Genomic DNA, 23,863 nt, shown 5'->3' on the forward strand with positions numbered 1-23,863 from the left:
GTTTCAATTTTCTTATGCTGCAGCAATACAGCAATATTTGGGTTGTAGGCTTCTATGAGGATTGTAGCTGTCTACTTTGAGTTTCTATTAAGTATTAATTAATATATAATTATATGCTATAATTATACTGATATTAATTAATATTTATAGTTATATTAAATATTTGCACTAGTTTTGCAAATACTGGATCTAATTGCTGAAACTTCTATTTTTTTCCTCCTTACAAGTAAAAATAACATAAATAACTTTCTTTGAATTTTATACCCATGAATATTGCCTCTTTAAAAAAAAAATCTATGTCTCTCTGGGGTTGATCAATGTTTGTTTATGAAGACCTTGCTGGATTATACTGCATTATCGCATCCCATCACACATTCCAGTCTTCTTGAATGGAAGAACTAGTTAATGATAAAAATGTCCTGTTGGGAGAATTATTTCTGTAGTAAGAATTCCATGAATTAGTTTAAGAAAAATCTATTGCACCCTGTAAAAATTATTTTCTGGGTCTTTCTAGGTAAATTTTAACATATTAATTCTTTAAAGAGTGTTCTTCCTTTCTTGTCTATGCTTGGAGCCTCAGATCCATTGACTCTTAATGAAGAATAGAGAATTCCTCTTAATGAGGATTTGACTCTAGAAAGGATAGGTAACAACCTGGCAGTTGAGTTTTCTATAGGTGCTCTATTGAATCTTCACAGCTGAAGGTAGAAATTGATCTGCTGTCTTCCATAGTTGAAGCTTGTGCCAGACAATTTCCTGCAGCTTCTTTTGTATTGATTACCATTTGTATTGATTACCAGATAAAGCATAGCTGACAACAGATCCTGTAGGCTTTCATAGCAGAAGTATAGGGAGGTTCATGAGGTTTTTGGCGTCTGCTTCTGTAGAATTATATCTTTTTAATTATTTTTAAGAAATTATATTGAAATTTACCAGCTGCCGAGATTAAAATAGCAGACAAAGTAGTCATTTGTCGACTGAAAATATCACATGATTATATTAAAGCGAGCAGCAGGCACACTCTTTTAAGCTACCATTAATCATCTTTTGCCCAGATAAACTGGTCTGCTGTAATTGCACCGTAAACAACAGAAATCATAAAATCGAAGTTTTAATACACATCAAGTTGTATTAAAATATTAGAAGAAAAGAAAGAATCTAATGTTTATAATGATCTGTCTGTTTTAAGAGTTATAAAGCAACCTTGCAAAATGTTAAGAACATAAGGAACACATTAAAAAAAACTTCAAAAAGAAAAAAGGTCTGAAAATGTTTGATAGATTCAGGGAAATTCTGGTGAAATGAGTCCTAATATCATTTTAAAATGTCCTACTTAATTGTGTCTAGTAAAGAATAGAACTCGATTATCGTCTTTTAAAGATCTTCATAGTGAATTATTCACATTGATCTTTCATTATCAAAATTCTCTGATACTATGGATCGGAATGCTAGGTTCAAAAATCTCACTGGTTCTCTCTGTCTTCAGTCCTCTCCCACAAAGTCCATTCTACACCACTTTCACTGTTCTTGAGACATCACCTCTTTTTTGCAGCATCATTTAGATTATTGAAACAAGTGGAAATGTGGAAAAAAAAAAAGAGTAGAGACACTCGGGCTGAAAGAAGAGGTATGGAAGTAAATATATGCAAGAACAGCTGCACTTGCAGCACGTCCTAGAGAGATCCTAGGCTAGGAGACGCTGCCAAATGCAAGGAAATGTCTAAAGTAATTAATAATAAAGAACAGAAAATGATTATTACAGTATCTTGAAATTTCAAGTCTTTTCTTCACTGATATGTACGGGAAAAATTAAATACCAAAGCCAATACAACTATACTTTTTAGCACATATAGAAAAAGCAGCCACAAGTAGATTTTACCTTCAGGAGAAATTTCCTTCCATGGATTAGGTGGATACATGAAGGCAGCATTCTGAATTTGGTCATGAATATCTTCATCTTCATTGAATGGAAAGGTACCACTGAGGCTTACATAAATGATGACACCCACAGACCACATATCCAGAGATCTGTTATAGCCTTTGTTTCTCAGTACTTCTGGAGCAAGGTAAGCTGGTGTTCCTACAACTGAACGCCTAAAGGATTTCTCTCCGATGATTCGAGCAAAGCCAAAATCACAGAGTTTTACCTGTTTGAAGCAAAGTGCTATGGTAATTCAGATATTTTTATTATCAGGTACATGGTTACATAGATAAATTACATAGTTAATTTAGTCATGATTTAGTTGAGAGATCCATCTCTACTGTTTATTCATGGGCATTTCTCTTTTATTTTATTATTATTTTTAACTCTTCCTGCGTAGAGCCTCATGATTCCAATGAATTTTTACACAAGATTACACAAGTCTATTCCATTTCCTGTATTTCTTCATTCCATAAATAAGCTATCCAGGACATCTTAGGTCCCTTCCAAAACTGCATTTCTTTTGATTCTAACAGCTTAACCTGCCGCTGCAAGTAACAATACAAAGTAATAACACTTACTCGTAGCATAAAAACATGGCAAATCAAAACTTTAACCTATGCCTGTTTTTTTCTTATATTAAGCAAAATGATAAAACTTATTCTTGAACTGCCACTTTGAGATACATTTAGACCCTCACTTTTTACAAAATTCTTTGCTTTTTCCAGAGTGTCAGATTTAGCTGTTGAAAAATTCTCACTTCAGATTTCACTGCAGCTTCTTCCTTTTTAGTTATTGATACTATTTACAAAATTTTAAGTGTCAACAGTATCACCAGTACTTCTTTGAATATAGGCAATTGGAGGAAACCTTAACAACAGATAAGTAAAAGGTAGCAGAAATTGATTTAGAACACAAGCAGTACAACAACAATCTAGAAAGTATATTTATAGATTCTATGATTTGCCTGGTATTTAAATTCACAAGATTAAAGAAGCATCTCTTTTCAGTAAGCTGTAACCTCACTTTTTATAGAACACTGCTTCTTTTCTGAGCCTGCATGCAAATTGTCAGTTATCTGGACCAAATAAACTAGAAAAATAAGTTGTGCTGCAATAGTGATCAAATTACAAACATCTTGGGCCAATACACTAGTGGTTATATCACACTTGAAAATCTAGCTGATTTTAGAATAAAGACAAAAGAATAATTTTTAAAAATGTTATCTTTTGAACTTTTTTTGAATATAGAATCAGATTTGTCCTAAATAGCTAATAATTCTCTGTAGTTTTGGTGGCAGATGAAAACAGATCACTATTAACTTTTAATTGTGTTCACAAAATAACCACTGGTGGTAACACATTAAGTTGAAAAACTTATCTTATCAGAGGACATTTTCTACTTGCCTGTGGGAAAGGGTCAGCTGATGCCAACAATACATTCTCTGGTTTCAGGTCACAATGAACAATATTTTTGAAATGAAGATGCCTTAAAGCAACAAGGATCTGTGAAGAAACAAATCAGGAGGATATTCAGTTTTAAATGATAAATGTTCTCTGTATATATATTATTCAGTGATCAGAGGATCAAGCACAGTTGTAGAAAAACAACAGGAGTGTATCTTTTAAAACAATGTCTTCAATGCAATAAAAAACATAGACGATGCTTGCAGTTATATGCTGTGCTTCAGATTTTCTGGTTTCACAGTACAAAACAAGACTGCTCTCTCTCCATAGAATCTACATTCTAAACAGATTTTTTTTTAAAAAAAAACTTAATTCTACATACCTGTTCCCTCTTTTAGTGTGAAATGTTGGGTTTTATAAATATTTCATTTGCAAAATGCCCGTCCAGATCTAAATTATGAACTCAAAAATTTCCACTGAAATAGTATACAAGCAAATTTAAACAATTTCTTGAAAAGGGAAAGCATGTATATTTTTACTCCATTTTGTCTAAAATGCATTCATCCTATTCCTGTGGTTTTAATTCTGCTATTTCTCATGTCTGGTCTGGGGCTGACAGAATTTTCCACTCTATCAAAAGAGGCAATGGTCAGAAGGCTGAATGAAGCTGGGAAAGCAAGAAAACAGATTCCAAAGCTGATGGCAGTTTAGCACTTGAAAGCTGGGGAAGCGTCTTCATTCCATCTCCTTAATAAACGTCCCCTGTAGCACTATTGTTCCTCCTCCTTTTTCTTGCCTTAACACACAATAGAGGCTGCTGTAATGCTCAGGAGCCCATCTAGTCACCTGCATGTCTAATTTTATACCTCTATTATAGGCAGACAAAGAACATGGCAACAGGAAGGACAAAAAGAACCACCCTCCCAGAAAACATACCACGTTGTTAACTGAAGCCATGCAGGAAAACAGACTCATTTCAATCAGATACAGTGCTGAGATCCAATCTCAGTACAGAAAAGCTACACCGAGTAAGTGTATGGTATGAACTACAATAGTGAGGTACAGGGTTCAAATTTTTTATCATCTTATATAAGGCTTCAACAGGGGTGCTATTTGTGAGATGCATCCGTTTCTTGTGCTTACTTCTTCATGCATAATGGGAAATGTGTCTTGATGGCCCTTACACTCAGCAATCAGACAATTCCTCATTTATTCTGTTCTAGTTCCTCCTAATCTACCCATCAGATAATGCACATGAAGATGTCTGTATAATCGCTAGTATTGTAACTCAAGCTTTCACAAATCAGATGGGTAAATTATGGCAAAACATAAGCAACAGTGATAATACCTTAAACTTCTATCTCAGTCTATAATTGTTTTCTTACCTGAGTAATTAGGAACTTCGTTATTCTCTCTGGCAATCTGCCTTTTTCACTTGATAAGATCATCTCCAACATGTCTCCATGGAGTTTTTCCATAACAACAAACACTCTTTCTGGTGTCTCAAACATGCACTCCAGATTTACAACCCCAAGGTGATGAAGATTCTATTAAAGATATATGTTAAAGACATAAAACAGATTTCCAAACATGATTAATAAGTTTTATCATTAACCAGCCAATCTTCAGATCCTTCCCCCAACAAAGGACAACAGTCCAGTCCTTCAGCATTTAAAGCGTGCCTTGTCCGTAGGTACCATGCATGAAATTTCTAGAGATAGTAGCCTTATAAGAGTGTGGCTGAACTCCAAATGAGTTTAATAAAAATACACTTTCATTATTATGCCCAGTGCCTAAAATTACAAAGATTGTAATTCCTAACATGACATCAGAATGGTTAAAAATAAAATACCTACAACTCTTAACATATTGCATCATAGGTATGGTTTTAATTTTAAAAAAGATATATATAACACAAATAATATATTTAGTTATTATGCAAATTCTCAAGGTGCTACCTTCAAGTAGGTACTGTGTTATCTGGATTTTATAACACGTTGATTCAAATGTTGGTGAATAGTACAGAAATTAAGAAATCATGTTAGTCTGAAGACATATTGCCAAGGATTCTTTCTATTTTAAAGCCTGTTATTGTTGTGATCTGATTCCTTTAAATGAAGGTCATATGGAACTCTATACTCCTGCAAAATGCTTTGTACCTATTTTTAAGGTTTTTTTGATACATTAGGAACCAAGTCAGGAAAAACACCATCACACCAAGTGTCCTGGAGAATGTAACACCAATAGCTTAACCTCTTTTAAAATAAGGAAACCTCAGTATGGAAGAGAGAAAGTAAAATTAAGAAATAAGTTTAAGGACGACCAACATTGTGCTTGGCATTTCTGACATACACAGTGGTGTGTGCCAGAATGTGTGCCAGAAAGAAGACAATGTAAGTTCAAGATCTCATGTCAGACCTTCTATCTAGCAGTACTGGAGAATGGGCACAGAAGTACTACATACCTATAAAGAGGCTATTGACTAAAAAGGATATTGGCTCACAGTAATAAACAACTGTGATATTTAACACATTCCTAGTAAATTTGCCCTTGACTATTTTTGCAAAATTTCCTGTCTCTTTAAACAATTGCATTTCACACAAACATCTAGAGAATTTTTAGAGAATTTAACAAATAGATTGACAGCAAACATCATATCATTTGAGTTTACAGTACTGTACAAATTGAGTTAATATAGTAAAAAGGCAAAAGAAAATACCTGTAGAATTGCAACCTCATTACGAAGTTGGCTTTCCTGTTTGGTTGGAAACCTTAGTTTGTCAATTATTTTAATGGCAACATCTCTTCCTGTTTTGCGATGCTTTCCTACATTAATAAATAATAAAAAGAGAGCTTCTATCAATTAACACGAATAATTCTGAAAAGCTTTCCACTCTGGCTGCGTTGTACAAATGACCGCAGTCAAGTAATTCCCCGAGCAGGTTTGTAACCAGTTAAACCAACATTAAAAGTTTTCTCTCATTTCTGTACTTTCTTCCCCTTGACAAGGTAACTTTTCTTATGTTCTATAACCACTTAAAAAATCTGTTTAAGCACATAAACCAGCCTATGCACTAGCAAGTCAGCTTTGCAGTTAAGCTATATACATTAAAGTGAATGTATGACGTGCAAAACTGACTTTCTCATAGTCAGTTCTTAAACCCTGTTCTTAAACCATACTCTTTGCAGCTGGTTGGTCAGAGGCCTATTTGGTTAAAGAATGCTGTATATACGAAACAATTGGCAACTAATTTCTGTAACAAATCAATTCAGAGTCCAAATATTTTCATAATTCAAAGGTTTTCTGTCTCAAGCATAGCTGTACAATGAAACAAAGTCTTACCTCCGTAAACAATTCCAAACTGTCCTGATCCCAACACCTCATCTGGGAAGATTTGGTACACACTGCTAATGTCCTGTTTATGTAAACATAATGATTATTAAGCTCTGAAATAGGGTAGCAAGATTTTTATTTCATTTGATTTTTCTAATGGGAACTAGCATACGTTTACTTCTGGACATTTCAAAATACCAAAAGCATTCATGTGAGTTTTCTTATAAGGCAGGGAAGAAAAATGCAGAAAGGAGAATCTTCAGCTAAGTTTCAGCCATTGCCATCTTACAGGCAAGTAGTCTGCCATGGGCTACATTATAATTAATCTTCATCAAATCTTAAAACCAATGTACATATGGAAACAGAAGGGATCCTGTTAGCAACACTCTACCCAGAGGACCCAGCTGAGGATCCTTGATCTAGCAGGATTTTCATAAAAATCCTTGGTTTTATGGAAAGAGAAAAACCAAGAGTTAAAACTGTCTTTATAAAAATCCTAGATAACCTCCAGGTTTTGAATTCAGTTCCATTTTCCTGATATTTAAAGAGCAGCATATAAAAAGAAGAGCAAAAGAACGAAAGAGTTGATGATAAAGATTGTTCTTGCTTTTCCTTAGAATATAAAAGGACACTTCCAGGTAATTCTTTCCTTTCTTTTCTGGCAAATACCAGAACTTTACTTTGCTGCAAACAGTCCTGATTTCTTCTGCCTATGAGTAAGGAAAACATAATTCTCCTTGACCAGATGCCCCATAACCAAAATTCCTAGTGAAAGAGAGTCCGAAAACCTTTTTCTATATGTGTAGCAACTTATACATATCCTTCTTCAGATGAAGTTTCATCTTTTGGGAAGGATGTACAATGAAGAATGTCTAATCTCTCAGCTACGAAAGGAAAAGCTATATTTACCAAGGCTTGTTATTTGTCTTACTATATTCATCTGACTGAAATTCCATGAACTAATAAGCTATACAGCCCATTCTTCTTTCTGATAGTCAGTAAGCGACAGGATAGGTAGTTAAATTCTCAGTTAAGCTGAGTTACCTAAATTACACCTTTTCCTTGAAGCACAAGAATTACAGGAAGATGACTTTTCTCAAAAGTTAATTGATTCTATTTCTACAGTGTAAGTGAAAAATGGCTGATAGGAACTTCTCTCTAACATTTCATTTTCCAAAACAGATCAATGACTTTGCAAGCTTAATCATATCATGTCTAGCATTCACAGAACACTCACCACATTTTCTTGAACTTGGCAGTTTGACACTGAAATACTGATGGATATATCCCCTGGGGAAGAAAGTAAAATATACTTCAAACAGCTGTGCTTTTAGTTCAAACATGTAGTAATAGGAAATGACATTTACATCACATCAATATCTACTGACAACCCTAGAAACTGAACCAATTAGGTCATCTTGTTCATCTCCCAGCCAATACAAAATTGCACCAGTCCCAAAATAGGTGATTTGAACAATAGACTTTTCCAAGCTACAGGAAAGAAGCTTATACATTTCAGTACTTATTTTTTAAATAGAGTAATCTCATAATTCCCATTTAGAAGCTTATTATTACTTTTTTGTTGTTCTATTTTTGAGCTTTAAACCCCTTACACAAGTAGTATGAGTGCAACTAGGGTGAATTGTACTTATTTAGTATTGATTTGCAATGTCACATACAATGTATTTAATGCTAGTTAGCTTTCAGAAAAAGGCCAGTGGTTATTCATATTGATGCGTTTATTGTTAAAAAGGCACATTTCAACTGGGTTAAGGATCATTATTAAGACACCCAATGGATAGAAAAATCTTGCACTTTAATACAACAGAAAGCAGAACAAACTTCTATGAATTCAGAGCCCAGGACTTTTCCATAATCTTTTCAAACTGGAAACCTGTTAAGGTTAACAAATAATAGCCTCAGTAAAATTGGAGATTATATTTATTGCTAACTGCATTTACACAAATATGTCATTTTAGGGAAGAAAGGATGGTTGTTCAGAGCATTTCTGTCTACATCTCCTACCACTGACTGAAACTTACTTTAGTGCTGAATTTTCATTTGCTCAATACGGATTTCAGCCCCATCAGCCCTCTACTGTAGAAACTGTTATGCACTGAAAACTGTCCACCAGTGCACCAAGCACCACGAGTAACTTTGACCCTGTATGCGGCTTATTTCCTCCGTTTTTCTTCCTAGGAACAAGCTCTTTTGGGAAGGTAGTGTTCCAGTTTGGCAGAGGCTTTTCATCATTGCTGATTCATATGTGTATGATACTTTGTGTGTAAATGAGAGAAAGCAAGGACAAAAAAATGTATCTTATGTTTTGAGTGGAAGACAGTAAGTTGCCATACTTAGCTTCACTCAAAAAAAAATAAAAACACCCGAAGATGACTACTAACTTACAGAGAAAATTTTCAAACTTCCCAAGAGGCAGAGAAGACAGTGAAGACAGCTGTCATCTGTCATTGCCAGTCAAGCCTTCTCGGCCAGCTATGCTGAGCTCAGACTAGAAGCAGCAGAAAACTAATTTGATTGAAATGACGGCCAGAATGTGACCTTTTTTTTAATGTAGGAACTCAGTCTAGCAAAAGCAAAGGACCGCACTGATATATTCTGAGCTGTTTTGCCCACAGAAACATGCTGTCTGTTTTATTGCTTGGTTTCCAAAGTTCTTGCTTTCACTAGCATTTCACACTGCATTAGTATCATCCACTTGTCAAGTGGTACCTCGGGTACACATTGGAACAGAAGGTCTAATCCAGCCTGTGTAGACATGTCCAGATTTGCCTTACACTGCCTCAACTGGATGTAAGTTGCAGAGCAGCAACAGAGGCCCATGTCTGGTGCTGGTGAGCTACACAAAGTGTACCTGTTTTATTATGTGGGTTTTTTGCTCTCTGCTGCTGCAGCTACTTTGTTATCAGTACCAGAGCTAAATTTAAATGGGATTTGTATTTGTTTTACATAACCTGTCAGCTTTGGTGGAGAATTACCCAAATGTATGTAAATGTGAGGCTAAGATACATTCTACCATTATCACTGGGTGATAACTGCCTCTTCTGCTGTCCTTCACACTTGAACTCATTGCATCTCAGTATAGGACAATGTTTATGTCAGTCAAACAGCCAAATGTGATGAAAGGGGGCATTTCACCTATGCTGTGGTCACCAAAAAGAGTGAACAGCTGCTTCTGTAGACAGAAAGAAACATAAATTGTAGGCATGAGGGGGAAAAAAAAAATCTATCAATTCCTAACCAGAGCTCAGAAAACTTCATGCCTACACATAAGAAGGCCGTTCATGTCAACAACACAAAGAGGATGCAGATGTCTTACATACAGAACAACTACATGCTTGCTAAAAAACCCTGCATGTTGTGTATTTATCCAGATTCCTTAGCATCAACTGGAAATAAACTGCAACTTCTAAAACAATACATGGATAGGTCATAGGCCATGATGGAATAGCCTTTATTAGCTATGCAGTACTTCCTTTCCAAACACGGAGAACCTTCAGCAATATAGTCATTTGTTCTATAACTATATTTATTGGAAATAAAAGAAATGAATAAACTTACTGTGTACATTTGGTCCTGATCCAGTTGATGCCCCTTTAGGGATGACAGGCATCAAAGCATGCTGTATTGCCATCTCCCACATTCTTGCCACATCTGTGCCAATACCACTAGTGAGAACACTGTTATTTAGTGGAACACTTGCAAGGTTTTCTATGTTTTCTCCAACATAATAGATTATATTTGCTGTGCTTATTTCAAAACAGTGAGGACTGGCTCCCTGAGGCAGTAAAGTGAAAGTTTTTGCAGGGTCCAGAGACAAAATTTCAGACAATGGAATTTCCTGAAATGAAAAGATGATTTATATTCTGTGTAGATTATCAACTTATGTATGTATACACACACACATATATATATATACACACATATAAAATGCATATATGAGTTTTAACTAAGTTATAATTTAGCTGTTACTTTTAACCACATGCATCTTGTATGATCAAAAGGCTCCTGTAACATGAAAGTTCATAGCAGAAGTCTGTTGATGGTAAAATACCAAAAGTTTCAGAACTTTAATTATTAAACTTATCGAAGACTGAGGTGTCATGAGAAACACTCCATTTCCACACCATCTCACTGTTTGCTGACACATTAACTTCTGATCTGAGGTTTTGTTGCGAAGACAAAGCATATGTAGGTTAAATAATGAAAACAAACATAGATCAAAGTTACACTGCTTGCATGCTTCTTTTATTAACATAGCAATTCACTCCAGTTGTTATATGCTACTTGTAGAAGAAGAGATGGAAAAAATATTCCTTACCTTATAATATTTGCTTCCAGTATCATTTTGAAAAAGTGTAATGCATTTGCTGTCTAGTCTCCAGTAATGTCTCTTCCTCTGCAATAAACAATAATAAATAAACTTTCTAACACTTTTGAAGTAAATTGATGAAATGCTCATTCCAAAAACCTTCATTTAAATTTAAAAGGTTGAATTGTGGAGGATAAAGTTTCCCCTTTTATTGCAAAATTTTTAGGAGTGATCTATATTTGTGTTTAAAATTTATAGGGGCTTATAGAACCTAGATGTGTTCAAATTATTCAAGTTTGAAAGGAGGAGGATGGTGCTGGCCTCTTTTCATTGGTGGCCACTGATAGAACTAGAGATAATGGCCACAAACTGAAACACCAAAAGTTCCCCAGGAACTTAAGGAAAAAAATCTTAACAGTGAGGGTGACAGAGCCCTGGAACAGGCTGCCCAGAGAGGTTGTGGAGTCTCCTTCTCTGGAGATCTTCCAAACCCGCTTGGACGCAGTCCTGTGCCACGTGCTCTAGGTGACCCTGTGTGTGCAGGGGGGTTGGACTAGATGACCTCTAGAGGTCCCTTCCGACCTTAAGCATTCTATGATTCTATGATTTAAATGTTACTTTGAAGTCTATGTTACACTCAGCAGTTTGCTACAGGTGTGCTGCTAAAATAATTCAACTTTCTTTTTGTGCAAGTTTTAAGACCCTGGCTCACTTCAGAATGCCACAAACTGAAGCTCTTATTCTTGTTTTAGCAGCTCTGAATGAAAAATGATTTTTCTGTACCAAGTACGTTTTATAGAAGTCTCAATTCACCTAACAGTCAGATACCTAGGAAATTGCAGATGGAAGGTAAGCCTACTTTCCAGAACCCCTGAGGTGTTAATAGTATGTTTTACTTTCATCCAAATGTCTTCACATTTGGCTGCTTATGACAATAGAACTGACATTTTTGGACATTTGGGGATGTTTGGCTGTAACTGTCTCTATGTAGGGAAAAGTGAGTATTTATTTCTAGCAGTGTTGGTCTCAACTATATCAAGAGTCAGAACTTCACGATGCACAAATACTGCAAATAAACACCTTATAGGAGTGACTTTATCTGAGTATTATTAGGGTTTGAAAATATTAGTATTATTAGAATTCTGTACTATTATATAGGAGGTATATATAGACGGATCTTCCTTAACATTTCTCACCAGTGTGTCCTTGCTTGTATAGTGAACCATCCAGCCCTCCTTCATTACTGTGCTGCTTCTCCTTTTCGTGTGCTTCACAGATTGTACCACTCTCATTAATGGAATATTGTTGCTGGTTGAAGGGCTTAAAAATAAATCAGTAAAGGTTTTTAAGATAACATAATGTTGGACAGAAAATTCTTTCAAAATGAGAGAGAGATATATATAGGCATATATACGTATATATATGTGTGTGTGTATATATATGTATGTACACAATAGCCATGTTTCAACTTGTACTCACTAACAGACCTGGACTAGACACTACTTTGTTTGTCTTTCCAAGTATCTTTGAAAAGGAAAGGAAAAAAGGAAAAAAAAAATCAATGCTGCAGGATGTCAGACACCTTCTAAAGCCTTACACGTGCACAAATACCCCTAAAGAGGAGTGAATAAAATGAGCAAATGCCTAGGTGCTTAAGGTAGGATGTGGGAGATTTAGCTCAATCTCTGCATGATTCAGAATAGTACTCAATCTTGAATCTCTTACAACCACAGTAAACATTACTGGCCATTCTGTTATCTTTCTTGAAGTTCAAATACAGTTTTCAGAGTAGTAAAAGCTGCATGTGTGTGTGTGCATTTGCAAAGTATGGCAGGGAGGCCACTGGAACCTCTCAGTGAAACAGCTTTAAGCAAAAACATTTTATCCTCAAAGTAAAGGACCTAAATTCTTTGTCTCGTACTCTGGAGTCCACACACTGAAGATTTCCACTACTCATTTGACAAACAGTAACCTAGAAGGACATGGGAACTTGACAGTATAAAATGTGGACTATCTAGCTGGAGAAGTTTAACAAGCAACCAAGCCCACCTCTCCATTTCCCTTACTACTGGAGTTAACACATTCTGTGTAATGAAATATGGACTCATGATCTGCTTCCACATGTAGTTATTTTTGGCAGAACTTTAAACTGAGTTACTGCATTTGACATGAAAGCAGAGCACAGAGAGACTCATGAATTCAGCTCTGCTGGCAAAGCTATTGGTACAAAAACCAAAGCAAAGAAAGGCAAGAACCACCAGCAGGAGAACCATAATATCTTAAATGTCCACATCTGTTCTTGACTGTGAATGTCTGCAGATAGCCCTCATTCACAGCAGTGCAACCTGGAAGTGAGCAACTTTTTAAGAACTGGCATTTTCAAATCAAAATGCTAAGAGTGTCCTTCACAGAATCTCATAAAAACTTTTGTAATTTGCTTGAAATTACTACATCTGGTTTTCAAACTTTCCTTCTTGCTATAGGTATAAAAAAAACTACAAACAATATGCCTAGATCAGATATCGCAATTGCTTATGCATTTTTTTTCCATTAAACAAGCTGTCCCAATTTGCAGCGCAATAGCACTTTGACCATTTTCTTGCATCGCATTTTGCGGTATATGGTCACTCCTGAGTAGTCCCAGTCCCTAAAGAATTGTCCTAGCCTGTGAAATTCTGAGAATTGAAAAACTGTTCATGTTTCACATTACCGACATTCCAATACTGTTAAAATATATTTTTAAAGATATTATAACACCAGAATAACCAGCAACTTCTTGGAGAGACACTCTGAAGGCTCAGATTTAAAGCTCTGCCACTCAGCCATATCCTAGGTGAGTAGAGTAACTGGTAGACAAGTAGCTATTCCAAAGATCTCCTCTTTTTTTAAAGAAAACTGAATACTGCTGTCACAAAGCTGTCAGGATAAATGATCATGCTGATATATGGTTTTGGCTTTTTGTTGTTGATGCTTGTTCACTTGCTGTTTACATTTTTCAACTAGGATTTCACTGTGGATGCAAGAAACCTTTCCCATATGATATTTTATTCAAACTTGAACATTCTCACTGTTCATTTTTTAACGAAAATGGATTAAAAATAATGCTACTATTTTCCTTCAAACCCAAATTGCACTTCTTAACAAGGGAAAAATGCTTGGGAAAAATGAAAAAAAAAAAGTTCTCCATTTTTCACTTGCAAAAAGAAGTTTCACAACATGATTTTCATAACAAAGTAGATCTGTGACAATCACTTACACATCAGTTTTTGGGTGCTATTTCAACTTGACAATAATATTTAAGTTTCTCTTAAAATCCTAACACATATATTCAGAAAAGCAGTTGCATTCCTGTTTCAGGACCATTACACATCACTCATCTCTGCAACAAAAAGGAGTGAGGAATGGGCCCAAGTAGATTTCTACTTGAGCCTGAGTCATGATACTAAGAAACATAAAAGAAGACGGAAATTATGCTTCCCAGCTCACCTGATCATCCTGTTAGACTCATCATGATCTGCATCAGGATCCTGCATTTCCCCATTGTCACTGTGGCATCCCGTCATTGATATCTCAGAATCATGAGCTATAGATTCTTCCATGTCATCTATAAAACCACTGTTTCTTTCACTGTCATTGTCATCACTCCCTTCTTCCATGACCACATCAGACTCAGCCCCAGGACTAAGGAGATCTGGAACATTATTTCTGAAGTTATTATCTGGAAACATGCAATAATCACTAAGTCCTACCACATTTGGGGCTTAAGGAAAATTTATGTTCTCTCCTGAACTCTATTCTCTGGTTTGTCTCCACTCAGTTTAAACTGGTAAAACATAGTCCTACACTGGCCACTGGGAAAATCATTACAGAAAGCTGGAAACTCATCAAACAAATATTTTCAGAAATACAATTTTCTATTAAAAACTGCCAAAGTCAAGGCAGAATTTCTTATGCATGGACTTCTATTCAAACTCTCTATAGGCTTTATTTTTTACATCTTCTGGCAGATTTTCTATACAGCTTGGATGTTGTGTACAGGCTTGATGCTGTTGGCAGGCTACAGCTGCAAATCAATGCTAGTACATCAGTAATTTCAAAACTAGGAATTTTGTATTATGATGATGACACAAATGTGATTTATTGAAAAAATTCCCAAGACTCATAATGCAAAATATATTTTTTTGGGGAAAAAAAGGCTATTTCCTTTGCACCAGTGTTCTCTAATACAACTCTAATATATTGTGATAAGATTCTCTATCCTTATTAAGGAAACATTAGATAAACATCAAAACCTCCAGTGTAACATAGCAAAGAGAAAAACATTAAGATTTCACTTAGTCTGGCAATGGAATTACAAAAAAAATAAAAAATAAATGGAGATGAATGGAAGACATAAAATTTACCTCCCATTCTCTTAGATTAAACTGCCCGCTCATAAGCCCAGAGAATGAGGAAAATGCTGCATTAATTTTGCTTTTTGTAAAATAAGAATAACTTCTAGACATAAACTATGATTCTGGCATAGCATTAACAATAACTTCCAATGTTAAATTTAATAATATATTGCTTAAATTTAAATAATGTTGAACAATCCATTCTCAGGATTAGAGATACCCAAGCAAGATCAAAGTAAGGAATAACTTCTACTGTATTTCTACTTGTGAAGAGATTTATCTGGAAAGCAAAAAGGAAGAGAGAGTTTTAAAGCTATTAAGCTAAGGATTTGCATTATGAAAAAAAATCAAAACACTTTTTTGTTTAAACTCAACCTGCCATTATACAGGCTGTGACTGACATATCAATATCATCAATGCTGTCAGATGGGAAAGACAGCATTAACTTTTCTAGGATACTTGCCCTGCCTCAGGAGCTAAGCAGGGAGCCTGGGGCAGCAATTTGAAGCAAGGTAAAATCCCATGGAAGACACCTAATGTTCTTTCTCACTGAGACACTCGCCTCTAATTGTGTGGAAGGTTCCTGCCAGTCAGAGGGGAGAATGCCCCAGATGAAAAAGCACATTGAACTGGCTGACAGCAGAAAGCTTAGAATAGATGCCATTTGCCTAGAATTGGAAGTGCACAGCTGAAAGATTTGTTTCCATGTAGAGTAAAATGTTTGGATATAAGTTATTGATGTATGACAGAGACAAATTATACTTGCTTTCTAGCAGAAGGAGCCTACCAGTCATGAATGTCATTTACTGTGCAGGTCTCTCTTTTCTACAACATGTTTTTTATTGTTATTTATAATAAACCCACAACCAGTTAAAAATAACCTCCCGCATTTAGTGTTTAATGTGTTTATTAATGAGACCATACTTGGGATGTCGTTGCTTCAGTTCTGCCTGCAGTTACTATTTTGGGGAAGATGTATCACAGAGCAGATGGACAGGGTGGCAGATATTGTATTTTATTTATTAACATGGAAAATACTGTGAACTAAATTTCTGTCAAAATAAAAATAGGATAGCCGGATGCAACTGCCTATGTTAATTCTAAGGGCCCTACATCACTCGTGTAGGACAAGCAGTAACAAGTTCTACTAGGGGTATAATTTGGTGGTAGAAAACTCACTAGATACTGGGGAAAAGCCAAATACTATAAATTGTAAGAGGGAGAGTTCCAAGGGCCTAGGCCTCCTCCAAGGGCCTTGGAGTCTAGGGAGCTGCACCAGAGGAAACTTATCACATTCTAGAATCCTGCCTGGAATCAGTGTTCTCACCACAAGTGGCTTTGCACAAGCTTTCCTCGCTCAGCTCTTCCCACAGACAAGCCATTACTCCTCACCAGCCCAGCATCAGATTCATGTGTAGGAGGCAAGTCAGCAGAAATGGCAAGTTACTTTTGGGGGAAAGGAGGAGAGGAAAGGGGGCAGGGTGTCGAAAAGATGAACTGCAGCTGTCTGAGATGGAAAGAAGGAACTGGAAGGAGTGATTCAGAAAGAAATGTAAATTTTGTTCTTTTAGTCCAGCTGTCCAGAAATAATGATTGTCTTGCTCTTTTCTCTTAACATTTTTCTCCTTTTGATCAAGCCTCTTATGCACTGCTCTCTCAGTCTGAACCTAAGAATAATGCCATAAGAAGTATGCCACATCCTATAATTTATAGGCAGACTTCATGACTTTCTCCAACTCTTCAGTTCTTTACGCTTACAACTATTTGCAATGTCAAAAAGTAGAGGTGGGATAGAAAATGTAACTGCATAAAAAGGATTTTTGCTTCTCAGACATACTCAGGATTCCTACAAGGACAACTCTACACCGCTATCAATTAAATTAATATATCCTAGCATATTTTTAGATCTTGGACATGAGAATCAAGCCATATTCTTCCTTGCATAAATATCGGTACTTGTAATCCTAAAGAAATAAATATATTGTACAACAGTTAATGGTAAAGTAAGGCATAAGTGGTGTAAAGACTTTTTTAAAAATGTGACATTAACATAAATCTTTGAACTAATACAGTTACATTGCTAAAAAGATAATTAGTTAACATTCCTAATTTTCAAAATTCTTGACCTCTGTTTAATAAAGTAATTATTGATTTTAAGTTTTAAAAAGACTATCTAATAAAGCTGTGATTAATACTTTATTAATGTCATAAGCAGTTCAGGTTGACAACTTAATATTGTCATATCCATTAGCTATTGAACAAGTTACGACATTTTTCATTCCCTTATCACATATAAAAGTGACATTTTCAAGGCAATCAACAACTCGTCTACAACAACTCTTTTTTTCTCTAGTACCTTCTGTCAAGCCTACTCATACATTCCCATACTTGACATAAAATCGACACCACATGCACGGGAAAACCGGCAGATATTCAAGCTTTCATTTCTGGCAACTGATACTACTTTCATGCCAAAAGGAAGGGGTGGAATTTTTTCCTGGAGGGCTTTTCCAGTTCTTCCAGGTATACATTTTATCTCAGGAAGATTGTCCTAAAACAAATAATTTTTCCCTTCCCAGATTAAAAAACCGTATTGTGTTTGTATCTGACAGGTGAATGCCAACATCTAAAGCCTGTGGCTTTTGGGGTTGTTTTGGCATTCTACAAGCCCACATTCACCCAGACCTTTTTCTTGCTGAAATCACCTACCTGCTCTGCCTATATGGCACAGCTGAGCCTGTCTTTCAGTGCTATGTATTTTGAAGACACATGTTCTGAGAAAATGATATATGAACCATTAATGCAGTTCCTCCCACACTTCATCTTCAATATACAATAGAAATATCACAGAGGAAAAGCCACTCCCAAGTAATGGAAAAACATATCTTTGTCAACATCGCAGTATTACATTTCTCTTTTACTTAACTGGTGGCTTAAACAATGACAGAAATAATTGTTAAAGCAACTCACCTCCATTAATGGCAACTTCCCCCAGGCAGTTATTTGGCACTTTAGGAGCACAGCGTTTGTGACAATTGAACCTACAGTCTGGTAAGAAAAAGTAACGCAGTAAAATTATTTTCTCCTTTTTTTCTGTGGCATAATTGTATTTTTCCCGCTATCCAGACTATAAATGTCAAGCCCTATCATTTTGCTAATACAAAGTCAACTTGATGTGTCCAGTGAGCATTGGCCTGGCTGCAGGCCACTTGCCAGTGGAACTTGCAGGATAAACACACCAGCAGCTTCCCCGAGGGGAAAGGAAAGCATTACTTACTTACAGCAACTGGGTGGAGGCTTTAGCTGGAGGAGCTGGGAATGCTAGAATCATCTAGGGGAGCAATCTGGAGATCTCTGCGCTTGGCTAAAAGGCCAGCCTTGTTTTTCCAGTTAGAGAATCAGATCAGGCTGCAGAATATCCACTACAGCTTGAAAACCTGACTACACATCAAATATTGAGGACTGAAAACTGAAGCAGCAGACACCCAGAGAACAATTACAAACAAGAAGACACTTGTTCTTTGTATCACTACATATTCTTAATTTGGTGTTTTAGGTTGGATTTAGTGCAGGACTCCTTCAATACTCTTTCTCTCTGTTGTCCAGGTAGTTTACTTCACTCTGTCTTTCCCTCTTTGCATTTCTGTAAATAGCACTTTTTAAGATGTCGTTTAAACTGTTTTCTTTTGACTTCCGGAACATACTTTGCTTCAGCTAAGAGCAGTGATATATTAACACAGCTGGGAATGCAAAGGGTCAGGAAAGATAGACTCTCCTAAGGATGTCTACATCCATAACTCATAATTATTTAACTTTAGATTGATTCAAAACACAAGCAAGCAGTGCCAAATCCAGGTAAATATTTTTTTAAATCTGGTTAATATTTGTTAATGTCACTGAAATTCAAAGTGAACTTAAACAAATGAGGCCTTTATTCAGTACTTGCTTTAGTTAAATCACATAAGAATCACATTACTGGGTTAAATTAACTCAATCTTGAATTTTTGCAGCGTATTAGTTTAAGGCAGCTGCACTCATAAATATATACTGGTTAACTTATACACAGTGTATATACACTGAAGAATTTTATGAAAGCTATATGTATTTTAATCAAAGGTGTTTTTAAGGACCTGTTGGCCAATATCCGCTAACATCTTAGCATAGACAACACTTCGTATTTTTACACATTCTAGATGACCAGTAGTGAACCAATAGTCTAAGCTATGCTTAGGTATAAATACTTGAGGCTTAAGACACCATGAGTAAGATATGGCGAAATATCTTTTTATATTCTCATATAAGCTCCTTTTTTATTTCCATTATGTCTCACCCTCAAAACCCTGAGTTACTGAAAGTCATGTGCTTGCTTCATTTCAAGTGTAAGAGTTTGTGGACAGGAGACAAGGAAGATTAAGAATACTTTTTACCAGCTATTCTGCCATAACTGCCTGTGTGAATGTTCTTGCCTAGTGCCACATATAAGGTAATTTAGCCCTAAATTAAGATATATACTACCTCAAAGGTAGACCTGGGTAAAAATAGTCATGCAGCCAGCTTCCGGAGAGCCACAATTGTAATTTGAATCCCAGGTTAATCCAATGTAAATAGTTTGTAAGTCTACACCAAGACAGTTCAGTGAAGAAATCTTGAGCAATATTACACAGTAACCATTTAAATGCTAAGTTACTAGTTTTAATATATATAGCTTTTAGGAAGGTTACTATTAGACTCCTGCAAATTGCTAACATGAGTAAGAACTGCTAATCAAGGCACCAAGAAAGAAATGATTTTAACATACATTATTCTTAAAATAGACTTATGGTTTTATGTAAATCATCAAGTATGGATAATGAAGATATAGCCTGTGAAAAACTATTTCATTAAATTCTAATTTATTTCAGGTTGTAAAGTGTCATTCAGGGCACTATTTATCACACTTACCTTTGCACTGCAAACCCTGTCTAAAAAGTCCTTTGAGAAGCTTCTTACAATACTGGCAAACTGTTGGGCGTGTGTAAGAGTGGATGACAAATGTGTGAGGCACTTTAACCTTGGAAAGTAAGATCTTGTCAAGCTGAATAGGTCGTCCAATGTAGGACTGTGAGTTTGATCTCTTCTCTCGACCAGTGAATGATTCTGATGGTGTCTTTTGCTGCAAAACACATTTAAAAAATCGATAATTATGGCTTATTCGTTTTTAAAAGAATATAATTTTCACACATACTTGCTTCAAGAACAGTAAATCATCTGTCATAAACACTAATGTAGGTGCTCCTGAACACCAATAGAACAGCAACGTATCCCTCTCCAAGACTGCTTTTGAAAAATTGGAATGGCATCAAATGATATCTCTGCCAACACTCATATCATACATTTGAATATGGATGGGTGAAACAGTTTTTCATGTAAAAATACATTTGTGAGCAAAATGAAAATATTCACTAAAAAATTACTCCAAAGAATTTTGCTTTCCAATAAAAACATGTAAGCCTTCTTTTTCATCTTTTATTCTGTTTTATCCCTTACTTCAAAAGGCAGCAGTTTTTGTGCAAACATTAAAAGGAAAGTTACTGCATTGATCTACATAGATGAAATATTTTGACAGAAAACATATTAGTATTTTCAATTAATCACCTTTATTTATAATTTTTACTATCACTACGTATAATGATAGACCAGAATAGATATTTTAATATGTATGTATAAGCACGTAAGGAGTGAGAAACTCACTCTAAGGTATGGAAACAAAAGAATTCCTAAAATAAATGAGTTACATTATTTGTTGGCTAAATTAATTCCAGTGTGAATAGGATAATTACAGCAGAAAATGACTGATCGAGAAAAATGTCTCATGTTAAGACCTGTCCTTGAGAGACAACCGACTACATCCATAGTTAAAATGTAAAGGAGAAAATAAGTGACAAGATGCAGCTTGATCATTTAAAACTCAGCATGTTGTCTATCATTTGGATAAGACCTGGTAAGTAAGGGCTAGAAAATGATTTATTCATTCTCTAGCAAAGTTGAAGCTTTAGACTGGCTGAAATTGATAAGCTGCTTTGTTTCAAACTAATGATGCAGTAAAATCTCCATCGGAGATGATTATTATTATTTCCTGGTTACCAAAAATTTAAAATGCATTGCTGCATGCTTCTATAAACATTTGAAAGTCACTTTGATGGCAAAAGAAATTAAGTAATTCTAGGCTTTACCTTCTCAATGTATCTGCCAAACAAAAATATAAATCTTTCTTCTGAAAACCATTTATTTTTCTTACTGTGAACAGCAAAATTTTCTTTTGATTATACTGCAAAACTATCTGTCTTTCCAAAGAAGCATACATGCTAGGTTTGCTGAACATTAGAGCTAATTGACAACAATCACATCACATGTTTATTTATTGTATAAATGCACTCCTGCCAAAGCAAGGAGAAATGTGCAATGTACATGTGAATATCTAGTTATGGATGATCACCATAAACGAATTAGATGGAAAAAAGTGAGAAAAAAAAGAAAGAAACCTTCTGTCTTTTCTTTATCACAAATAATACTGGAAAAGGTACAGGTAAATACTTTGATATTAAGTGTTTACTTTCTGTTTTTATGCTCTGTAAAGCAGCTACACATTTGGAAAAACAAGCGAATGAACAAAAAAACAAATTTCATTTTAGGACTATACTTATTTGGTATCTTTCAATTGGTAACATTACTTGCTTAATAATTCCAAGGCAGATGTATTAAGTCTCTTGAAGCCAACATTAACAGGCAGGTGGAAGCCCAGTGAGAACGGAAGAAAGGGCCAACATACACAGCACAAACTCAACTTGGGCAAACTCCCTGTAAACAGGGTCAGACAGAACCAGCATAACCCAATACTTGCAGAAGAGAAAAAGCTTGGAAAAAGAGGCAGAAAAACTGGCTTGGTCCTTTTAGTTTCCACTCGCAGGGAGAATAGGGACATCTTTGGTACAGATTGATGCTACTTGAAAATTAATGCAACACTTTACACCAGTTATTCATCTGTCAGCCCTGTACTACAGTCAGGTATTTAGCTCTAAATCTACTGCTGTGGCAGAGGACAAAAACAGTTCTACATGACATATTGCATTTTGATATAGATTTTTTTTGAAGACAGCAATTCTTTAAAGGGTTAACTCTAATCTGTCATCTCTAAGGTATTAGTTGCAATACATTGCTATTTTCATCTTGAAAACGGACATTTGGGGACTTTTCACATAGTGCCACAGTAGTGACACTGCTCTTTCAAAATGTACTTTAATCGAAAAGAACAGATGGGACAAAGTAAGCATCTCTAAGCGGAAACAGATACACTCAGTTTATTTTCATTATGTCACTGCAGCTAGAGCTCTCTCTTGATAAGCTTACTCTTGTCTAAAGCATGAATGAATCATGGTGCCTCTTAGAGCCCTGCCTGACATCACCTAAAGTGAATCTACTTTGTTTTGCCATTCTTTGCCCTTGTTTTCCAAATTATTACCAAATCAATACTTACTTGGGCAACTAAATAGTACTAAAAGCTTTACAGAAGTCCAAATAACTTATATCTGCTTACCTCATGCTCAAAGAATTTTAACAAGAAGTTTGGCAGTTTTCCTTACTGAATGTTTTGCAGGTTTGTGAGCTTCAGTAATGTTGCTCACATGTATCGAGTCTCTTCTTAGGCCCTTTTATGATACAGACAGAGCAAGAGGCCTCCCTACAGCAGTTGCTCTGAACACTGAGATGGGCTGCCGAGAGGGTTGATCAAATCTCATTTAGGAGTATGGGGTTGGGACAAACTATCTACTATATTTGTTTACTTTTTCAGATCAATGGAAAGGTTTTCAGTTTTGATGGGCTACTATATGCTTTCAGATTGTTCTGAGAAAAGGTCAGTAGGACAAAAAGTGAATTCTGTGCACTATATATTGACTCTGATTGAGGACGAATCTCTACTGAAAGGGAGCTCTGCAGCCGTCATGCATCAGGGCATCAGCCTTGGTCAAATCTCAAGTTATCTTTATAGAGCTTTTGTACTTTTGGTTATTAAACTTGTGTTTCTTGTAAATGTCTGCCAGTCACAGCACAGCTTGTAATTTTTGAGATTTACTTCATATGGCTGCTGTGAAATGTAAGGGATTAGGTGATTAAATACATTTTTGCTAGTAATTTACGTGTTTTCTACAGTTCAAGCTGTAGTGGATACAGAACAAAGATAGGCTATTGGAAGGCCTAATGTAAAAAGCCAATCTAGACTGGTCCTACCTTAATTTTATTAGTATGATTTTAATATTCAAAATGCTGCTGACATTTTTGTTAAAAATAATATACAGAGAATGCATAATAAGCTCAATAATTCACCACCTTTACCTCCAAATAAGTGAAAAAAACGGGGAGGACTAAGAATGTTTGTAGAACATCACTATCAGCTTTTTCTATTTGCAGTCCTATTTACAGAAAAAAAAGTGTATTTCAGCT

At 35.6% G+C, this 23,863-nt stretch overlaps 1 protein-coding gene across 1 annotated transcript in view; it reads right to left on the bottom strand.

The window, feature by feature from the left end:
• Window positions 1–23,863, bottom strand: part of PRKD1 (protein kinase D1) — a 114,126-nt gene that overhangs the window by 9,422 nt on the left and 80,841 nt on the right. The window contains exons 5-16 of the mRNA XM_088529200.1: window positions 20,327–20,537; window positions 18,356–18,433; window positions 14,478–14,682; window positions 12,188–12,311; window positions 11,001–11,078; window positions 10,241–10,520; window positions 7,899–7,951; window positions 6,671–6,743; window positions 6,047–6,153; window positions 4,713–4,874; window positions 3,328–3,426; window positions 1,880–2,147 (exon numbers count right to left, since the gene is read on the bottom strand). Of these exons, the coding sequence (XP_088385326.1) occupies window positions 1,880–2,147; window positions 3,328–3,426; window positions 4,713–4,874; window positions 6,047–6,153; window positions 6,671–6,743; window positions 7,899–7,951; window positions 10,241–10,520; window positions 11,001–11,078; window positions 12,188–12,311; window positions 14,478–14,682; window positions 18,356–18,433; window positions 20,327–20,537 (1,738 nt within the window). The remainder of the gene's footprint in view (window positions 1–1,879; window positions 2,148–3,327; window positions 3,427–4,712; window positions 4,875–6,046; window positions 6,154–6,670; window positions 6,744–7,898; window positions 7,952–10,240; window positions 10,521–11,000; window positions 11,079–12,187; window positions 12,312–14,477; window positions 14,683–18,355; window positions 18,434–20,326; window positions 20,538–23,863) is intronic.

Source organism: Tinamus guttatus, unplaced genomic scaffold (genome assembly GCF_059628265.1).
Source record: "Tinamus guttatus ecotype Peru unplaced genomic scaffold, ASM5962826v1 Tinamus_guttatus_pri_ptg000327l, whole genome shotgun sequence".
Taxonomy (NCBI): domain Eukaryota; kingdom Metazoa; phylum Chordata; class Aves; order Tinamiformes; family Tinamidae; genus Tinamus; species Tinamus guttatus.